The sequence below is a fragment of the Heptranchias perlo genome, chromosome 24 (genome assembly GCF_035084215.1).
Source record: "Heptranchias perlo isolate sHepPer1 chromosome 24, sHepPer1.hap1, whole genome shotgun sequence".
Classification (NCBI taxonomy): domain Eukaryota; kingdom Metazoa; phylum Chordata; class Chondrichthyes; order Hexanchiformes; family Hexanchidae; genus Heptranchias; species Heptranchias perlo.
In genome coordinates, this window is record NC_090348.1 from 43449773 (window position 1) to 43470934 (window position 21162).

At 44.8% G+C, this 21162-nt stretch overlaps 1 protein-coding gene across 1 annotated transcript in view; it reads right to left on the minus strand.

The window, feature by feature from the left end:
- slc35b4 (solute carrier family 35 member B4) overlaps nucleotides 1–18208 on the minus strand; it is a 39389-nt gene extending 21181 nt beyond the window's left edge. Inside the window, exons 1-6 of the mRNA XM_068005178.1 lie at nucleotides 17984–18208; nucleotides 12489–12602; nucleotides 11936–12038; nucleotides 10124–10173; nucleotides 7928–8009; nucleotides 1517–1577 (exon numbers count right to left, since the gene is read on the minus strand). Coding sequence (XP_067861279.1) covers nucleotides 1517–1577; nucleotides 7928–8009; nucleotides 10124–10173; nucleotides 11936–12038; nucleotides 12489–12602; nucleotides 17984–18060 — 487 coding nt within the window. The 5' untranslated portion in view covers nucleotides 18061–18208. The remainder of the gene's footprint in view (nucleotides 1–1516; nucleotides 1578–7927; nucleotides 8010–10123; nucleotides 10174–11935; nucleotides 12039–12488; nucleotides 12603–17983) is intronic.
- Nucleotides 18209–21162: the final 2954 nt, after the last annotated feature.

The window sequence follows — 21162 nt, forward strand, 5'->3', positions numbered from 1 at the left end:
GGAAAGTTTTACTACCTTAAAGGCGCTATATAAATGCAAGTTGCTGTTGTTGAAATAAATGATGTTAAATGAAGAAATTGGAAGAAATGTAATAAAACTAATGGCCGATGAAATTAAGCAAATTAATCAAAGGGAGAATCAACCCGATCCAAATTAGACTGATGTAAAATAAGCTTAATTTATATTCGGAAAGTAGTTGGTCAGGTTAGGGTTGAATGGTATGAGTTGGACAGATAATCTGCATTAGCAGCGTCTGGGTGTGATGATGGAGAGAAATGTTGCTATTTCTCCCTCCAAGGAGATTAATGCCACTTTTCTACTTCACAGTTAACACCAACATCTAGAACATCAGTGGGTGTAACTTTGGGAGGAGAGAGAGGCAGAGGTTTAGGGAGGGATGGCACACTCAAACTCCAACAACCCTCTGTCACTGGATTCATTTCTTGTTCTCCCTTCAATTCATGTGCAAATATGGCCTGATACAGTTTGAGTCAGAAGTACTGCAACACTCCTGGTATGTGCGGTCTACAGGTGCCAACAGCTCTCCGGCACCTCACCCAAGTGGCCATTTTGTTTTATGTGTTGGAAGGTAGACAGTGTTGGCAACCGATTGGAGCAAGAGAAGCATCCCCAATGGCCAAACCCAATAGGAACAGGAGTAGGCCATTCAGCCCCTCGTGCCTGCTCTGCCATTTGATAAGATCATGGCTGGTCTGTGATCTAGCTCCATATACCTGCCTTTGGCCCATATCCCTTAATACCTTTGGTTGCCAAAAAGCTATCTATCTCACATTTAAATTTAGCAATTGAGCTAGTATCAATTGCCATTTGCAGAAGAGAGTTCCAAACTTCTACCACCCTTTGTGTGTAGAAATGTTTTCTAATCTCGCTCCTGAAAGGTCTGGCTCTAATTTTTAGGCTGTGCCCCCTACTCCTAAAATCCCCAACCAGCGGAAATAGTTTCTCTCTATCCACCCTATCTGTTCCCCTTAATATCTTATAAACTTTGATCAGATCACCCCTTAACCTTCTAAACTCTAGAGAATACAGCCCCAATTTGTGTAATCTCTCCTCGTAACTTAACCCTTGAAGTCCAGTCCTCGTCCAACGTTCACGCCTGCACGCACTCTCTAACAGGGCTCAGCGGACAGTGATCAGGAACTCTCGCCTGATTTTACCCCTTCTCTAATCCCGAGGTCCCAACTGAACCAACTCTACGAGGAGCCTTGCGTCCCATCTGCGAAGGTGGAGTTAAGTCATAAGAATGCATCCAGACCTAAAGCACACTCTTTGGTATGCTCAAATCACATGGGGAGGTACAGAATATCTTAAATAGAATTGCAATGCTCAGGTCTACGCTGGTGTTTTTACACTCCACACGAGCCTCCTCCCACCTTAATTCATCTAACTTTATCAGCATATCCTTCTATTCCTTTTTCCCTCATGTACTTATCCAGCTTCCTCTTAATTTATTTGTGTAATAAAAATTGAAGTCCACTGAAATGAATTGCCTTACCTATCAGCCACTGTATAAATGCATAGAAACTGTCATCGTCAGACACACTTGGATGTGAAGACTGAAATAGAAAAGAAAATTAACAATGGCAATTGCAGCTGTATAGAGTTACACAAGATAGAGTCAGAATCTTAATGAGCAGCAGCTCATCTCAGTAACACCTACAAAGCGCCTTAATGGGCTCTTGGTTCATTAGACGGCCACCATTGTCTCGCTTACATGTGAAGAATGGCCACTTGGGTGAGATGCCAGAGTGTTGTTGGCGCCCATGGAGCAGCACCCCCGCACGAGTGGGCAATTGTACCCTGCGCACTGCCAAGTCGTACCAACTAGGAAGGATCTCCGGTCGGTTTATTTAGCTGAGCTCAATGGGACAATGGCAGGGGCACAGCGATAGGCCTCAGCGTCCCTGGCCTACAAAGGCGGCGGGGAGGAGAAAGTCAACCAGGTTCAAAAATCAGTCAGGGATCATTCTCCTCATCATTGTCCAATGACCTCTGCCGGAACACAGGTGACGATCGGAGTCAGTTATCATCAGGCGCTGTCTAGGCCACGCATCACCAATGGCCACTCTGGTGAAGTACTGGAGGACTGCAGGCAACCATGGAATGGTACCCCAAATATAAGTCACCAGCTTCAGGAAGGAGAAATGAAAAATGCAGGAGCTTCTACAGCCTCTGTAAAGGATGGGTTTCTAAGCAGGATCTAATAGGGTAGAACCGTTCCCTTATTCCTAATGCACAGGGAGAAAAAATTCCAGCCAGGAGTTAACAGCGGCGTCGTCAATGATGGAAGCAAGACTGGAGTTGTCGTTACTGTACACCTTCAGCAGGTAGCGCAATTCAAACTTGGTACTGCCAGACATTTTGAAAGAATGAGAAAGAATTTGTACTTAGAGCCTTTCACGACCTCAGGATGTCCCAAAGCACTTCACAGCATATTAAGTACTTTTGAAGTAATGTTGTAATGTATGGAAATGTGGCGGCCAATTTGCGCACAGCAAGGTCCCACAAACAGCAATGAGATAAATGGCCAAATAAACTATTTGTGATTTTGGTTGAGGAATAAATATTGGCCAGGACTCCAGGGAGAACTCCCCTGCTCTTCTTTGAATAGTGCCATGCAATCTGTTGTGTCCAACTGAGAAGGCAGATGGGGCCTCGGTTTAACGTCTCACCCGAACGAAATTTCAAGCCCGGTACTGGCAGATAACGAGGAGAGCTCGCGAGAAATAACGCTGCTGAATTTTCTTTAATTGCCCCAATTGATTTTCCGCCTGCACTATTGTTCAAGATCAGACCCGCACCAGAACATCACCACCAGGATTATCGAGTGTCCTGTTGGTGCAGGACGCTCAGAAAGATACCTGTTCGTGGAATGCAAAAGGACGATGAGCAGCTGTACCGCCATTACTGAACTCTGCTGCTGAACGGTCCCACGGTGTTGACTACAAAAATCGGAATCAAACTCCAGATATTAATAAAACCTAAACATGTAAACTCTTCAACTTCACGGACTAAATTCAGCTGTGCTGGTCTTTACATGAGTACTAGGGGGGGGATCACCATTTAAATGAATGGACACCTGTCAGTTAGCAATTACCAGCTGATAACGTGACGCAAGGGTTAAATACTCTTCGCAGAAAGTAATGACTACACGGGAGTGATTTGTCCATCGGCTTGGGAGCACTGCCGCCTCTGGATAAGAAAACAGTGGGCTCAACTCCCACATCAGAGTTTGAGGTGGTAAACTATGCTGGCACTTCAGTGCAGTACCAAGGCAATGCCACACTGTTGGGAGTGTCGTTCCTTGGGCGAGACAACAAACGAGATCCCATCTGCTTGTTCCGGCAACTGAGATAGAGGTTGTAGATCCCATGTGATCTATTGGGAGAGCAGGGGAGTTCTCCCTGGTGTCCTGGCCAACATTTATCCCTCAACCAACATTCATCTGGTCATTCATCTCATTCACATTGCTGTTAGTGGGACCTTGCTGTGTGCAAATTGGCTGCCGCTTTTCCTACATTACAACAGTGACTACACTTCAAAAGTCCTTCATTGGCTGTAAAGCGCTTTGGGACATCCTGAGGTCGTGAAAGACACTAGATAAATGCAAGCTCTTTCTTGTCGAGATGTTAACATAGAACAGCTGCTTTGTTTGCCTACATAATAGTCACTGCCCTTCGAAAGCAACTTTGCTGTGAAGTGCTTTGATTTGAGGCATTTCCACACACATTAAGGTGTCAAGTCTTTATTTCTTTTTTTTTAAAAGCAAGGCCTGTAATCCAACAATAACAACTTGTATTCATATAGCGTCTTTAACGTAGTAAAACGTCCTTAGGCGCTCCACAGGAGCGATTATCAAACAAAATTTGACACCGAGCCACACAAGGAGGTATTAGGGCAGGTGACCAAAAGCTTGGTCAAAGAAGTAGTTTTTAAGTAGTGTCTTAACGGAGGTGAGAGAGGCGAAGAGATTTAGGGAGTGAATTACAGAACAGGGCCCAGGCAGCCGACGGCACAGCCGCCAATAGTGGAGCGATTGAAATCGGGGATGTGCTGGAGGCAAGAATTGGAGGAGCACAGAGGGTTGTAGGGCTGGAGGAGGTACACTGCGCTGTCAGACCAGATTGGAGGGGTTCCTGTGACCAAGGCAACCAGAGGATTGCGGCAGACACAAGTGAGCGGCTCAGAAGCAGCAGGGCAGAGCTTGAATGGTTTCTGACTTTGTCATCTGAACCCTGGGATAAGATTACAATCCTGAAATCACTCCAGGGGGATTTAAAAATAGTAACTGCAGAAATGTGGTTGCGCATCGAGTGGCCCTCAGCAGGACTCTATATAGGAATGCACCAGAGAGGCTAAATCTGTCAGCAAGACTGGACTTTGTGCTTCGCCCAGCCCATTTACACACACTGACTGGATTAACTCTTTGCACACCACAGGCGTGCTCCCTCTGCCGGGTGCATTGCCCTAGCCACTGACATTCATTCAGAACACCTTCTTGTTTTGATGCGAGAGAGAGAGAGAGAGAGAGAGAAGACTTTTCCTCAATCCCAAGAACACTATGGGGGGGGGTCAGCAGAGGCGGAAACACTGGCGGTCGGGGATTGACCACCCATTACGTGCCCTGCCCGATGCTGGAAAGGTAAAATGGGGAGGGATGTATATTGGGGGTGTCGATCAGCTACCAGCTGGTATTCTTCCTGTCCAAAACCAAAAATGACCTTCTGCGTCTGTAATTGGAGACGGTGCCTTCGCACATTCAGAGTCCCAAAGTCCTATGACTGCCAGCTGGGGCTTTTAAATAGAACACATGCAGACAAGTATTTCCTGGGTTATCGTTACATGTGCGATACTGATAAGTGAATGATATCATCAGGAAGTGTTGGGTAACAGAACTGTTGAATAAAAACAAAATGTCTAATCAACTACTCTGTTATTCCGAGCCGCGATATCATAAATAAAGGGGAAAGGGGGGTGGGGGAGAACAGACTGGAGCAGAACAGGGAATGTGGACAGTGTAGATTAACTAGTCAGCAGTAAATATATGAAACAGACTGCCTGGGTGAAGGGGAGGGGCAGATAGTATCAGCAAGTTCAAGGTTGAACGTAATAAACAAAGAGTCAGCAGAGAAATGATTGATGGGGCATGTAAGAGCTTTCAAACTTCAGGAGCAACCAGGTGGGTCATGACAGTCTCTCTTGGCTCAGTACGTTTAAGTTCCTACTTTCAGGGCAAGTCTGTTAGAAATCATAGAATCATAGAAAATTTACGGCACAGAAGGAGGCCATTCGGCCCAACGTGTCCGCGCCGGCTGAGAAACGAGCCACCCAGCCTAATCCCACTTTCCTGCATTTGGTCCGTAGCCCTGCAGGTCACGGCTCTTCAGGTGCACATCCAGGTATTTTTTTTAATGAGTTGGGGGTTTCTGCCTCTAACACCCTCTCAGGCAGTGAGTTCCAGACCCCCACCACCCTCTGGGTGAAAAAAGTTTTCCTCATTTCCACTCTAATCCTTCTACCAATCACTTTAAATCTATACCCCCTGGTTAATGACCCCTCTGCAAAGGGAAATAGGTCCTTCCTATCCACTCTATCTAGGCCCCCTCATAATTTTATACACCTCAATCAAATCACCCCTCAGCCTCCTCTGTTCCAAGGAAAACAACCCCAGCCTATCCAATCTATCATCATAGCTAAAATTCTACAGTCCTGGCAACATCCTTGTAAATCTCCTCTGCATCCTCTCTAATGCAATTACATCCTTCCTGTAATGTGGTGACCAGAACTGTGCGCAGTACTCAAACTGTGGCCTAACCAGTATTTTATACAGTTCCAGCATAACATCCCTGCTTTTATATTCTATGCCTCGGCTAATAAAGGAAAGCATTCCATATGCCTTCTTAATCACCTTATCTACCTGTCCTGCTACCTTCAGGGATCTATGGACATGCATTCCAAGGTCCCTCACTTCCTCTACACCCCTCAGTTTCCTCTCATTTATTGTGTATTCCCTTGCCTTGTTTGCTCTCCCCAAATGCATTACCTCACACTTCTCCGATTGAACTCCATTTGCCACTTTTCTGCCCATCTGACCAGTCCATTGATATCTTCCTGCAGTCTACAGCTTTCCTCCTCACTATCAACCACACGGCCTATCTTTGTGTCATCCGCAAATTTGTTAATCATGGCCCCTACGTTTAAGTCCAAATCGTTAATGTATACCACAAAAAGCAAAGGACCTAGTACCGAGCCCTGCAGCACCCCACTGGAAACAGCCTTCCAGTCGCACAAACACCCGTGAGATAATTTTGGATCCAATTTGCCACATTCCCTTGGATCCCCATGGGCCTTTTCTTTTTTGACCAATCTGCCATGTGGGACCTTGTCAAAAGCCTTGCTAAAAATCCACGTAGACTACATCAATTGCGCGACCCTCATCGATCCTCCTTGTCACCGCCTCGAAAAATTCAATCAAGTTAGTCAGACACGACCTCCCCTTAACAAATCCGTGCTGACTGTCCTTGATTAGTCTGTGCCTTTCTAAGTGACAGTTTATCCTGTCCCTCAGAATTGACAGGATAATTTGCACACCACCGAGGTTAGGCTGTCCGGCCTGTAATTACTCGGTCTATTCTTTACTCCCTTTTTAAACAACGGTACAACGTTAGCAGTCCTCCAATCCTCCGGCACGCCTGTATTCAGTGAAGTTTGGAAAATGATAGTTAAAGCCTCCACTATTTCCTGCCTGGCTTCTTTTAACAGTCTGGGATACATTTCATCCAGCCTTGGTGATTTATCCACTTTCAAAGATGCTAATCCCCTTAATACTTCCTCTCTCACTATGTTTGCTCCATCCAATATCTCACACTCCTCCTCCTTAACTTCAATCCCTGCATCATCCCTTTCCTTTGTGAAGACAGATGCAAAGTATTCATTAAGAACCATACCCACATCTTCCGCCTCCGTGCATAGTTTACCTTTTTGGTCTCTAATAGGTCCTAATATCCTCTTGCTCTTAATGTATTGATAAAACATCTTTGGGTTTTCTTAGTTGCAGATAAGCCCTTGTGCTACAAGCACTCAGCTACAGACACATGCACACACAGTCTGCAAGCAGCTGGAGAGGCAAACTAGTCGGGTTATACTTTGAATCTGGTTAAATGCTCCTGTAATTTTACACACGCACACAGTAATTCGCAGAGTTAACGGAAATGATTGATCTATTATTCAAACAGGGATTGGGGGGGGGGAAAGGAAAGACAGAAAGGCAGTTATCCGAGCAACAGGCATTAGTGCGTCAGAGGATTAATAAGGGCATGAACAGCATGACCCTGTTCAGTGAGCATGGCAGTAACTGACACCTGAACTTCAACAGACAGTTATTTTTTTGCAGATGTTCAGAATGTCGGACAGCAAACGTGTGCAATTCCAAACCCGGAAATGGAACGCTTCACTGCAAAAATCCTGTGCACGCATGACATCCACCTGCTCTGTAATACTATTAGTGACAGCACACACACATCACCCCCATCCTTGTTGGGTGCAAAGAATTATCTGGTTAACCTGGTTTGATGATATTATTTCATTTGATTAAACACTTCAGCCAGCGCCTTTCAGAAAGTATGCAGCTCTGTACCAAATACACAGCAATGCATCAAATTCTCTGTCATAGAATCATACAGCACAGAAGGTGGCCATTCGGCCCATCGTGCCTGTGCCGGCTCTTTGAAAGAGCAATCCAATTAGTCCCACTCCACTTGCTCTTTCTCCGTAGCCCCGCAAATATTTTCCTTTTCACGTATATATCCAATTCCCTTTAGAAAGTTCCTGCTTTCACCACCATTTCAGGCCGTGCATTCCAGATAACCAGTATGTAAAAGTTTTAAAAGATAGACCTCTGTCTTACCACTTGTTTTGCCGACATGAACGTACAGAGAAAAATCCCCAAAGAAATCAGGGCGATCGAAATATACTTCACAACTACATATCTGTGAAGGAGGGAAAAAAAAAAACAGAATCTTGTTTAATGACGGATCAATCTACATTTTTGAAACAGCTAAAGCGTCACTGGTTGCAGAGTGGGTTACAGTTTTTCACATCTCAGGTCTCTATTGGAATCCACCATCTCCCACCCCCCCCTCCCCCACCCCACGTTGGGCACTTCCTTTGATCCGCAGCTACTAGGAGCCTCAAGTGAAAGGGGCCTGCTCAATCCACCGAGCCCCGTGGTAGTTCTGGTCTCAGGGATGCAAAAAAGGCTAATGAGTTCAACAGACCCTTTTTATTTTAAATTCATTCTCGGGATGTGGGAGTCGCTGGCAAGGGCCGGTATTTTTTGCCCATCCCTGGTTGCCCTTGAGAAGGTGGTGGAGGGCCTTCTTCAATCACCGCACATGGCGGTTTGATACAACCGAGTGGCTTGCTAGACACTTCAGGGGGCAGTTAAGAGTCAACCATGTTGGTGAGGGACTACAGTCACACGTAGGCCAGAGCGAGTAAGGGCAGCAGGTTTCCTTCCCCAAAGGACGTTAGTGAACCAGTTGGGTTTTTGTGACAATCCGACAGCTTCACGTTCACTTTTACTGATACCAACATTTTAAATTTCTGATTTTTTTTTAAAAAACAACTGAATTCAAATCCTCAAACTGCCATGGTGAGATATGAACTCACCTTCTCTGGATCACTAATCCAATAAAATAACCACTGCTCTACCGTACATAGATATAGATAGATCTAACCCCACCCACCCGCCTTCTCACCATATCCCTCAATTCCTGCTCTCTCCAGAAACACACATCTATTTCCTTTCCCGGCAACTGTTTCAACAACTTCTTCTACCGTTTGGATGGAAAGTCCCACCCAACTCCCCGCCTTCCTCCTAACTGCCTGATTTATAACTCGTATCCCCTGGTACTTGAACTTTTCACTACAGCGAACTAAGTTGTAATCTCCGGAACTTCTGTTGGGTCACAGCACCGTCCCCCAACCTCCCCCCCACCCCCACCCAAAAGGAAAACAAGCCCAACGTCCTTAATTTTTTTCCTCAAACCCTCAAATTCCTGATATCCGGCATCAATTTGGTTGCTCCTGTCTGTACAATGAGGGCAAATGATTTGCTGTCACTCAGAAACTGGCACTTTCACTGCCTGTTGGAACTTTATGGAGAATTGCTGCAGTCAGACAGTACAGTAAGTGTAGAATATCCTTAGCTTTACTTGGAGGATATTAACCCGACATCAATATCCTTCCCAAGATTAGCTGAACAGCACTGTGCTTCAGATGGAGCCTGAGCACGATGCAATAATAAAATTTAATTCCATTTATACTTTATCCCTGGGGTAATTCAAACAGAGCCTTGGCTCAGTGTCAGAAGGTTGTGGGTTCGAGCACCACTCCAGAGACTTGAGCACGTAATCCAGGCTGTCACTCCAGTGCAGTACTAAGGGAGTGCAACACTGTTGGAGGTGCCGTCTTTCAGATAAGACCCCGTCTACCCCCTCAGGTGGATGTAAAAGATCCTATGGCACTATTTCGAAGAGCAGCAGGGAATTCTTCCGTTGTCCTGGCCAATATTTATCCAACAACCAATATCACTAAAACAGATTATCTGGTCATTTATTTCATTGCTGTTTATGGGACCTTGCTGTGTGTAAATTGGTTGCTGTGTTTCCCACATTACAACAGCGACTACAGTTCAAAAGTACTTAATTGGCTGTAAAACTTTTTGGGACAAACTGAGATTGTGAAAGGCACTATATAATTATAAGTCCTTCGTTTCCCTTCCTTGCTTTGTTTGGTTTGCTTCAACTAAGCACTGTGCTGACAGTTTCTTGGATTAACCCACTATAAACCCCTTTATATCTCTCGATTAGCACACTTTGCTCTTCCAATGAATCCATTTTCCCTTGCCTTTTCCTTCTTGCTCCCATTGTACCACACAAATTCTCCAGGCTTCTCGCTCTCAGCTAGTACCTGGGCCAGCTTGACCACAAATCTATTCCAAGCCACCTCCCTCCTCCACCTACTTCTGCCTTCAGCCTTGCAGTTAATGCCAACCTGATTGAAACACAGGTACACATCAGACACAGCAATAACAACTGACCTTTTCTTTAAAATGATAATTCCCAATACCATGCTGGCTATCAGAGAGCCCTGAAAAATAAAAAGGTAGAATGTTATCCAAACTCTAGTTGCACAATTACTCCCTCAGCTCTAGGAACATATATTACATTTCATTAAACTAAAGGGGTTAGGACAGATGGCACAGAACAGGAAAAGACCATTCGGCCCATCAAGCCCATTCCTTCCACGGATCATTTACAGACATTGGGACCTTCATTATCTGCACTCCAACTATCTGCTTTCCCGATTACCTTCCAGAGTCTTTTTGGGACAAAACCTTCAGATGAAGAAAGTACCTAATGTTTCTTTTGGTATTTGTATCCATTCCCGTGAACAGGGTATTGTTGCACCATAGTTACAAGACCACAACTTCGGGTCTCGATCATCCACTGATGGTGGGGTGGGGTCTTTCCAATATGACGGATATCGGAGGCTCCACTGTTGTCATTTTTACTTTAGAAAACCAGGCGAAGGGTCAAGTCCCATAAAATAGAATGTTGCCGCGATCCACATGTGAGAAGAATAGAAAAGAAATGGGTGTAAATCAGTTAGGTGACACCAAGCTTGGGTTTAAAAAGCCTGTTGATGGAAGATGCAGGAAAGACTGAGGGGAAGTAAGGAGATCTACAGTTCAGAGCTTGCTGGGAAAGAATGAGTTAGAGAGGAGACAATAGTGTGAGTTTTGATTTCAACACAGTGAGGACGGGGGTGGGGGGGGGGGGCGGGGAAGAAGAGTGCGCACGATTTTATGTTGTAAACTTTTAACGTGTGGAATTGAGCCATTGTCGTACAGATTGGGAAAGGTCCCAAGTTCGATCCCTGTTCCGTGCTGAGTTAGCTGATCTGAGCTGGGTCAGTGGTGGGGGGCACTACAATTAGCCTCAATGCACCTGGGTAGCGGGGAAGAGAACGGGGGGGATAGCAAAATCAGCCAGGGCTTCCACTCCTAATTACTATAGGTTTTTTTCTCTGGTTTTGTGTCTCAAGAGATTACATGGCTGCGGGGGTTGGGAAGTTATGATGCTGTACCTATCATACGTGCGGGGCAGACTTGATGGACCGGCTGGTCTTTACCTGCCCGTCAATTTCATGAATGTATCCAGTGTCCTGAGCCACATGATTGTGCAGGGCTAGGACAGCATTGGGAGTGGCTGTGGCTTTCCCCGTCGTCCAATATCCTGCCAACGCTCACTATCTAGGTTTGTGCTTGGGTGAGGTATTGGGGCTGGGGGAGGTAGGGCGGTGGGATTAGTTTTGGATTGATACAGGACTATGGGGGAAGAGAGAGTGGGACAGTGAATCTGACACTCCGGGGGATGAGTCGCTGCCTTCAGGTCGGGCGGGGAGAAAACTGAAATAATCAATTAGAGTAAGAGCAGGACTGAAGACTGCAGGGAAGGGCCTGTAAGGGGAGATCTGTCAGAATTGGCTGAAACAAGATGGCCAGAGCTCCATCGAGACCACAGGCGATTCATTTGTGGAATACAGCTGCTCGGAGCTGTAGTATATTCACACGAGGCGAGATATTTAGCTCAATTGGGCCTCACACTGAAATTGTACGAATCTTCAGTGGAAATTGTCAGGTGGAGTCCGTGCTGACACTGAGGTACAACAGCCAGCAGCAGGAGTGAGCTTGATGGGGCAAATGGCCATTTACAATCGCTACCATATGGTAAATGATACGTGTAGTGTCCGGGGACACAGCAAGACATATATACTGTCACATGCTTTATCTTGGGTTTTTTTTGTATTGAGAGGAGGGAGATGACCTCAGTGAGAGTCTGTCACTTACTGATCTGAAGATCATGTGTAAAGGCATCGGGATGTTGAAGTTGAGGGCGTAGTTGTTGACCACATTCACGACAAAAAACATGGTGACCATGATGAAATAGTTCCTGTAAGAGAAAGAAACGGGGGGAAAGGTTGGGGGGGGGGGGGGGGGGGGGGGGAGGGGGGAGGAAGGAAAGAGTGAGAGGCTGGCACTTAATCTGCAGAGCAACTGGCTTCTTGCAAAAGATAACCGAGGGAGAATTTACCAGCAAACGTTTGACCGGAATCGACAAAAAACAAAACATGACAGGATTACCCCTCAAGAGCAAAAATAAGAATCAGACACCAGTAAGAGGTGCGGAAACTTCCTTGCGCAGTCCTTGGGGGGGCCCCCCAGGCGCCGCCGGTTTTAATCCGGGCCCCCTAAGATCTCGGAGGGTTGTAGGGCTGGAGGAGGTTACAGAGGTACGGAGGGATTTGAGAACAAGGAGGAGGATTTTAAAGCGCAGATTCTGTTAACCATGAGACAATGCTGTTTTTGCCGCACTCCTCTAACAACAGAAATGCTCCAGTACCTTAAAGGAATTGCACGGGGCTTCGTGAGAAAGTGAGCTTCAAAGATTAAACCTTCCAATGCTATGAACAGGAACTGTCCAAACGTCACGATGACCCCACATCCTGGAAAATCCCTGAAGAAAGAAAATGATTTTTTTTTTAAATTACGAGTTTAATGCAGTTGATGCTTTAAACAGATAATTCCACCAGTTTTAACTATTTATTTTTAGGTTTTTCCCTGCAAGAAAATGACACAGAATCACACAACAGTAACAATAAATGACAACATGAGGATCAAATCATAACCACATGACCGATCAAAATTGCCTGCACTGGACAAATTAAGGCCTTGGCCTGAGGCTGACCATCATAAGCAACAAGATGGTCAACACAACAGCAATGAGACTCTTGAGGTCTCGGCCTCATGCTCTACAGGGGAGCTAGAAACTACTTTCAGCTCTACCGTGTCCCTGACATCTCCAAACTTAGACTCCCAGTAGGTTCAGGATTGGTCATTCTCATCTTCTGACACTGAAACAAGCAGCGATATCAGAATCATAGAAATTACAGCACAGAAGGAGACCATTCGCCCATTGTGCCTGTACCGGTCCTAGTGTTTCAACTGGAGCTGTCTATTCCAATCCCATTTCCATGGCCTTCGCCATATAACCCTTTATATTCTTGCTTTTCAATCCCCCTTTTGAATCATGCCATATTCTCTGCTTCAATAGCTACTCGTGCTGAAGCACTCCACATTCCAATAACCCTGAGTGAGAAATCATTTTTCTAACTTCCCTCGCTATTCTTTTAGTGAGAATCCTGAGTCTAAGGCCCTTGTTTCTGATTCCCCAACCAATGAAAACAACCTTTCACTGTTTATTCCCTCAAAACTTTTCGTAATTAAAAAAAAACTCCATTAGATCACGTTAACTTTTTTTCTCTTTCTCAGTGGAAAGAAAAACAATTTTTTGAGCCTTGCTTCAAAACTATAACCTCTCGTTCCTGGTACCAGTATTGTGAATCTTCACTGTACTCTATCCAAGGCTCCATTACCCTTCCTATAACGGGGAGCACAGAACCGCATACAATACTCCAACTGTAACCCAACCAATATCTGGAAGAAAGTCAACATCACTTCTTTGTTTTTATATTCAACGCCCTAATGTGTGAAATCCCACATCCCATTTGCCTACAGTCACCCTTTTCTAGATCTGTTTCTGCATCCTTGGATCTCTCTGCTCCTCCGCTCTGTAGGAGTCTTACCATATAGGGCTTCATTTTACTATTAATAATTTCTCTCAAATGTACGACTGAACTGCACCTACCACCTTTCTGCCCACTTTGCTAATCTGTTTGCATTCTTTCCCATAATTTGCCATGCTCTCTATTTGATTCCATTAGCAACCTTTTACATCATTCCCTCTCATGATTACGTCCTAATCATTTATATCAATGAAAAACAAAAGTCCCAGCACCAATCTCTGGTGCACACCACTACCCATATCTCTCCAATCGAAACACATGCATTTAACCCTACTCTTCACTGTCTGTTCCTGAGCCATCTCTCTATCCACATGGCTACATTCCCTTTAATACCACGTGCCTCAATTTTCATATGTCTCTTACATGCCATCTCACCAAACGCCTTCTGAAAATGTTTACAGACAGCATCCGTTGCATTCTCTCTATTCACCTAAACGGTGTCAGGCGTGGCTCAGTGGGTCACACTCTCGCCTGAGTCAGAAGGTTGTGGGTTCAGGCTCCATTACAGAAACTCAAGCACATAATCTAGTCTGACTCCGCAGTGCAGTACTGAGGGAGTGCTGTACTGTTGGAGGTGCCGTTTCTCGGATGAGACGTTAAACCGAGGCCCTCGTCTGCCCTCTCAGGTGGACATAAAAAATCCCACGGCCACTATTCAAAGAGCAGGGGAGTTCTCTATGGTGTCCTTGGCAATGTTTATCAACCAACATCACTAAAACAGATTATCTGGTCGTTATCTGATTGCCGTTTGTGGGACCTTGCTGTGGTCAAACTGGCGGCCACTTTTCCCTATAATCACAACAGTGCCTACACTTCAAAAATACTTTATTGGGATGTCGTGAAAGGCGTTATATAAATGCAAGTTCTTTCTTCTTTTTGTTAACCAAAAGTATTAAGGGATCTGGGGCTAAGGCGGGTACATGGAGTTAGGTTACAGATCAGCCTTGATCTCATTGAATGGCAGAACAGGCTCAAGGGGCTAAATGGCCTAATCCTGTTCCTATGTTCTCTCAAAATATATGGGATGGAACTTGCCTGTTGTTAACAGTGGTGTTTCATGTTGCGACTGACTCTTGTACACATCTCAACTTGCAATAGAACACACACTCAGACATTAGACAAGGGCTTATCATTCTTCTTGTAATGCAATACTCATGACAGTCTCTGGATTAGGGTTACTAATACACCCACCCCAAGCTTAAACCCAGACAGAGTGGGGGTGGGGGCAGAGGACTCATATCATGGCTTGACTTTGATTTACTAATCACTGAAAAAAATCATTTCTAATTTAAAAAAAATTTCTAATTCCACTTCATTAATAAAAAAGAAAAACACTTGCATTGATATAGCACCTTTCACAACCTCAGGATGTCCCAAAGAGCTTTACAGCCAAATAAGTAGTTTTTGAAGCGTAGTCATTGTTGTAATGTAGGAAATGTGGCAGCCAATTTGCACACAGCAAGATCCCACAAAAAGCAATGTGATAATGACCAGATCAACTATTTTAGGTATTAGTTGAGGAATAAATGTTGGGCAGGACGCCGGGGAGCACTCTCCTGCTATTCTTCGAAAATAGTGCCATAGGATTTTTTATGTCCACCTGAGAGGGCAGACGGGAGCTTGGTTTAAAGTCTCATCCGAAAGATGACACTTTCGCCAATGCAACACTCCCTCAGTACAGAGTGTCAGCCTAAGTTTTGTGCTCAAGCATCTGGAGTGGGGCTTCAACCCATGACCTTCTGACTTGGAGATGAGAGTGCTACCCACTGAGCCAAGGCTGACACCTTGGGAATCGAATCATAGAACAGAATGGTTACAGCACAGAAGGAGGCCATTTGGCCCAGCGATCCCATGCCGGCTCTTTGTAAGAGCAATCCAGTTAGTCTCAATCCCCCGCTCTTTCCCCGTAGTCCTGCAAATTTTTTCCTTTCAAGTTTTTATCCAATTCCTTTTTTGAAAGCCATGAGTGAATTTGCTTTCACTGCCCTTTCAGGCAGCGCATTCCAGATCATAACTACATGCTGAGTAAAAAAGTTTGTCCTCACGTCACCTTTGGTTCTTTTGCCAATCACCGTAAATCTGTATCCTCTGCTTCTCAACCCTTCCGCCAATGGGAACAGTTTCTCTTTATTTACTTTATCCAAACCCATCATGGTTTTGAATACCTATATCAAATCTCCTCTTAACATCCTCCGGTCTAAGGAAAACACCCCCAGCTTCTCCAGTCTATCCACATAACTGAAGTCCCTCATCCCTGGAACCATTCTAGTAAATCTTTTCTACACCCTCCCTAAGGCCTTCACATCCTTCCTAAAGTGCAGTGCCCAGAATTGGACACAATACTCCAGTTGTGGCCAAACCAGTGTTTTGTAAAGGTTCAAGAATGGGGGTAAAAATCACACTTGTCATAGCAGATTACAAAAAAACAATGGAACTGGTCATGGGGTGGAATCTGGGGCAGGTAACTGGCCTTACCCATAAGATGATGAAGAGAAAGTAAACCGCAAGTGTTTGGTTGATAAGACCATAAGAGATAGGAGCACAAGTATGCCATTCGGCCCCTCGAGCCTACTCAGCTATTTAACGAGATCATGGCTGATCTGATTTTTACCTCAACTCCACTTTCCCACCATTTCCCCATATCCTTTGATTCCCTTGCTGATCAAAAATTTGTCTAACTCAGCCTTGAATGTATTCAATGACTCAGCCTCCACAGCTTTTTGGGGTAAAGAATTCCAAAGATTCACGACCCTCTGGGAGAAGAAATTCCTCCTCATTTCCGTCTCAAACAGGCGACCCCTTATTCTGAGACTATGCCCCCTGGTTTTAGATTCCCCCATGAGGGGTAACATCCTTGCAGCATCTACCCCATCGAGTCCCCTTAGAATCTTGTATGTTTCAATAAGATCTCCTCTCATTCTTCTAAACTCCAATGAGTATCGACCCAACCTGTTCAATCTTTCCTCATAACACAACCCTTCCATACCCGGAATCAACCTAGTGAACCTTCTCTGAACTGCCTCCAATGTAAGTATGTCCTTCCTTAAATAAGGGTACCAGAACTGTAAGCAGTACTCCAGGTGTGGTCTCACCAGCACCCTGTACAGTTGTAGCATGACTTCCCTGCTTTTATACTCCATCCCCCTAGAAATGAAGGCCAATATTCTGTTTGCCTTCCAGATTACCTGCTGCACCTGTATGTTGACTTTTTGTGTTTCATGTATGAGGACACCCAGATCCCTCTGTACCACAGCATTTTGTAGTATTTCTCCATTCAAATAATATTTTGCTTTTTTATTTTTCCTCCCAAAGTGGACAACTTCACATTTTCCCACATTATATTCCATCTGCCAAATTTCTGCCCATTCGCTTAACTTGTCAATACCCCGTTGCAGACACTTTGTGTCCTCATTGCAACTTGCTTTTCCACCTATCTTTATATGATCAGCAAATTTGGCCACAAGACACTCTGTTCCTTCATCCAAGTCATTGATATATATTGTAAATAGTTGAGGCCCCAGCACTGAGCCCTGCGGCACCCCACTAGTTACAGATTGCCATTGTGAAAATGACCCTTTTATCCCGACTCTTTGTTTTCTGTTAGTTAGCCAATCCTCTATCCATGCCAGTATATTACCCCCAACACCATGAGCTCTTATCTTGTGCAGTAATCTTTTATGTGGCACCTTATTGAATGCCTTTTGGAAATCCAAATATACTGCATCCATTGGTTCCCCTTTATCCACCCTGCCCGTTACTTCCTCAAAGAACTCTAATAAATTTGTCAGACATGATTTCCCCTTCATAAAACCATGCTGACTCTCCTTGATTGTATTATGTCTAAATGTCCTGCTACTACTTCCTCAATAATGGATTCTAGATTTTCCCAATGACAGATGTTGGGCTAACTGGTCTATAGTTACCTGCTTTCTGTCTCACTCCCTTCTTGAATAGGGGGGTTACGTTTGCGGTTTTCCAATCCGCCGGGACCTTTCCAGAATCTAGTGAATTCTGGAAGATCACAACCAATGCATCCACTATCTCTCTGTAGCCACCTCCTTTTGAGACCCTCGGATGCAAGCCATCAGGCCCAGGGGGACTTGTCAGCCTTTAGACCCATTAGTTTACCATTTAGTAATTATCTCCTGATAATTCAGGTCACCTGAAGTCCAAAAAGAGGACGGGCAGTGTTAACCTGCCACAGTGTCCAGTCTAAACACAAGAAAGAGTCAGACTCCTGGTGCTCACTCACCTGACCAACAGTTCCAAGAACACAACGTTACTCGTGCAGCCCAGGAACACCAGGCCGACGGCGAAGCCTGGATGCATCTTGCCCCCTCAGGAGGGGGTAAGAAGGGGTTTAAGATACTCCTAGCTCGGCTGCCGCTAAACCCCACTCACTTCTTGCTCCTTTCTCCCCCCCAACTCCGAACCGCATAAGATGCCGGCCGACCGACCGACCGACCCGCCCACCCGCTCGGGGTATCCCGTTTCCCCCCCCCCACCCCACCTGGTCCTTTCCTGTCCCACTGCGCATGCTTCGAGCGCGCAATGCGCGCCGGGTGTTGTAGTCCTCCGCGGCGGGGACGCAAGCCACGTCGGACTGCGCGCGCGGCGCATGCCGGGAGTTGTAGTGCGCGCGCGCGGCGCATGCCGGGAGTTGTAGTGCGCGCGCGCGGCGCGGTCAGGCGGCCTTTTTAACATTAAAAACTACAATTCCCGGTAAGCTTTGCAGCTGTCTGGGGCACTGTTGTGGTAACAGTGAGTGAATTAAGTGTTGAAGCCAACTAACAGGTGAATACAGTTTTAAAAAGCACTATTAATTATTTTTGTTTTCTATGTTTAAGGGAGGGGCTCTACTTAATTATATAATTTATTATTCCCTGTGGGAGCAAGTTCCACACTCTCACCACTCTCTGGGTGAAGAAGTTTCTCCTGAATTCCCTATTGGATTCAGTATGGAATTGAGGAGAATCTTCTTTACCCAGAGAGTGGTTATAACGTGGAACTCGCTCCCACAAGGAATAGTTGAGGCAAATGGTATAGATGCATTTAAAAGGAAGCTAGATAAACACATGAGGGAGAAAGGAATAGAAGGATATGCTGATAATGTTAGATGGAGAGGTGGGAGGTGGCTCGTGTGGAGCATAAACGTTGGCATAGACCAGTTGGACCGAATGGTCTGGTTCAGAGTCTCATTGTAAGCTACAAAAATACTTTGCACAAGTTGGATGTTTGGATAACTTTTCACATTATTGATTCTACCTTTTAAAATAAGTTTTTTTTTAAAATAGGAAGTGTACTGCAAAAGAAAGATTAATTTATTTGGAAGATGCTATCCCAAAGCCTTTACACAGCAAATGTTTGGCAAATTTGATTAAATTTGTTCAGAAACGTACAACCACATCATCACATCACTTGCATATAATCGCATCATGACTAAAGTAATGAGCAATAAACAGTTTCTCTGGCTGTTCTCCCTCGACAAACAAAAAAAAGTTTGTCAAACACTTTCATGTAGACAGTGCTCCTTTTAAGTTTATATAGTTGTAGAACAATGACCTTTTTGGGAAGGCAGTCTTTTGGGAAAATGAAAGCATATAAATGTTATTATCATGACACAGTTGTACACACGGTTAATAAACAGAATAGAAAAACTACGTCAATTAGGTCCCCATAGCAATAATGCATCTTTAAGGGATTCAGATCACAGCAGAAGGCTGTGCTTTGAAGTACAAAATAATGCATTGTTCAGGGATTCAAAAACAAAAATTACTACAATTTCAGATATTTTCAGTGAAAATGGCTCAAAAATACTGAGGCACAATGTGTGAGCACTGGCTGGATTTTGCTGATTAGTGTTTTTTTATTGCCTTTTATCCCAATTTTCTCCTCTCTTTCCCCCTGAACATACTGACTTGAGTTAGGGTATGTTTCACAGTCACTGACCAGCCTCCAGTACCTCACCCAAATTGATATTCGTCATGCATAACCCCACCCAGAGCTAGTTGTGGGGTTAGCACAGCCGAGTCTTCAATCTGTCCTCCCAATGTCTATGCTTTCTAGCTGGATAACAAACCCAGGCTAATTATTTCCCCTCTGTACAGGGTTGCCAACTCTGGTTGGACATATTCCTGGAGGTGTCATCACGTGACCTCCTGTCTTCAATTGCCGTGCCCCCACATTCCTGTCATTGGACGACAAACGTGTCCATCCTACTGATGCACCACATTCCTACACAAATTGGAAAGCGAATAGACTCTTCATTATCCGATTGGGTGATTCTTGACTGTCAGTCGAGCAGCCGATATTTTTATAACTAATAAACAAAAGAAAATATATAAAAGAAACAGAATTTTTTTATTGCCCCTATGATGTTTCTCCTTGGGTTGTCCAAAGCAGTGTCCTGGAGATTAGTCTTCAATTCCTGGAGACTCCAGGGCAATCCTGGAGGGTTGGCAACCCTACCTCTGTAGCCCAAGGCCACTGGAGCCAATTGTAGCGCTCTCACTGCCGCCTAGCTAAGATCAGCAAACCCAGGTACAACCAGGGACTTCCTGGTCTAGAAGAATCAGTGGCGCATCAGTTGGTGCATTAAACCACTGAAATGCCTGTTATCCTGTTTTTAATCACTGGTTAAAGAAATAACCAGGAGTTAACATGTTTCTTCCTTTAGTAAGAAGACAAGAAGTTGAAGATTTATTGAGAATGGCTGGATCTCTGATTGAACGTCAGTTCATTGAAGACCGTTGCACAGAAATGGCCATAATTCCTTTCCTCTGGAATGTCCGAACAGAGGGCCCGCACTTCTCTCTCGACATGAAAATGTCTCGTCTGAAAGAGCTAGTGTTTAATTTTGTGTTTGGATCAAAAGCCCACAGGTACAGCGTGAAGCATTTGTACCCCACAGTTAGAAAGAGATAAATTTTGCTGCGCTAATCAATTGTTTTTAAAAGATTTGGATAAAATCACAACAGGCAGTGGATCGATCCACTGAACAATCAGGGCAAGAGGGGAGCACTCGTTGTTTAGTCCAGTTGTAGAATGTTTCAGTTAATTATAATCCAAGCTCTGATCATCCAATTAACAAATAAGTGTGATTATTTATCTGTGCTTTTATTTTAACCTCACACCCGCCCATCTATTTAATAATAATTCAGTGTAAGGTTGATCCATGTCAATGTAATGGTTTATGCGATGCTTATGCTTTAGTAATTGCGACTGAATTCTAAATTTATCTACCTCAGGCTGTATGAAGAGGGTGTATTTGGTCTTGGCAGAGGGCTCAGAGGTTTAGAGGCTTCGGTCTCAGTGGACCTAAGCAGGCAATGAGCCTGCTTTCTGCGCTGGCCTATCCTTTGCAAGGTCCCTAAATTGAGACTTTAGGATGACAGAACTTAAAATGTGCAACACCAGTTACTGGTGTGAAAA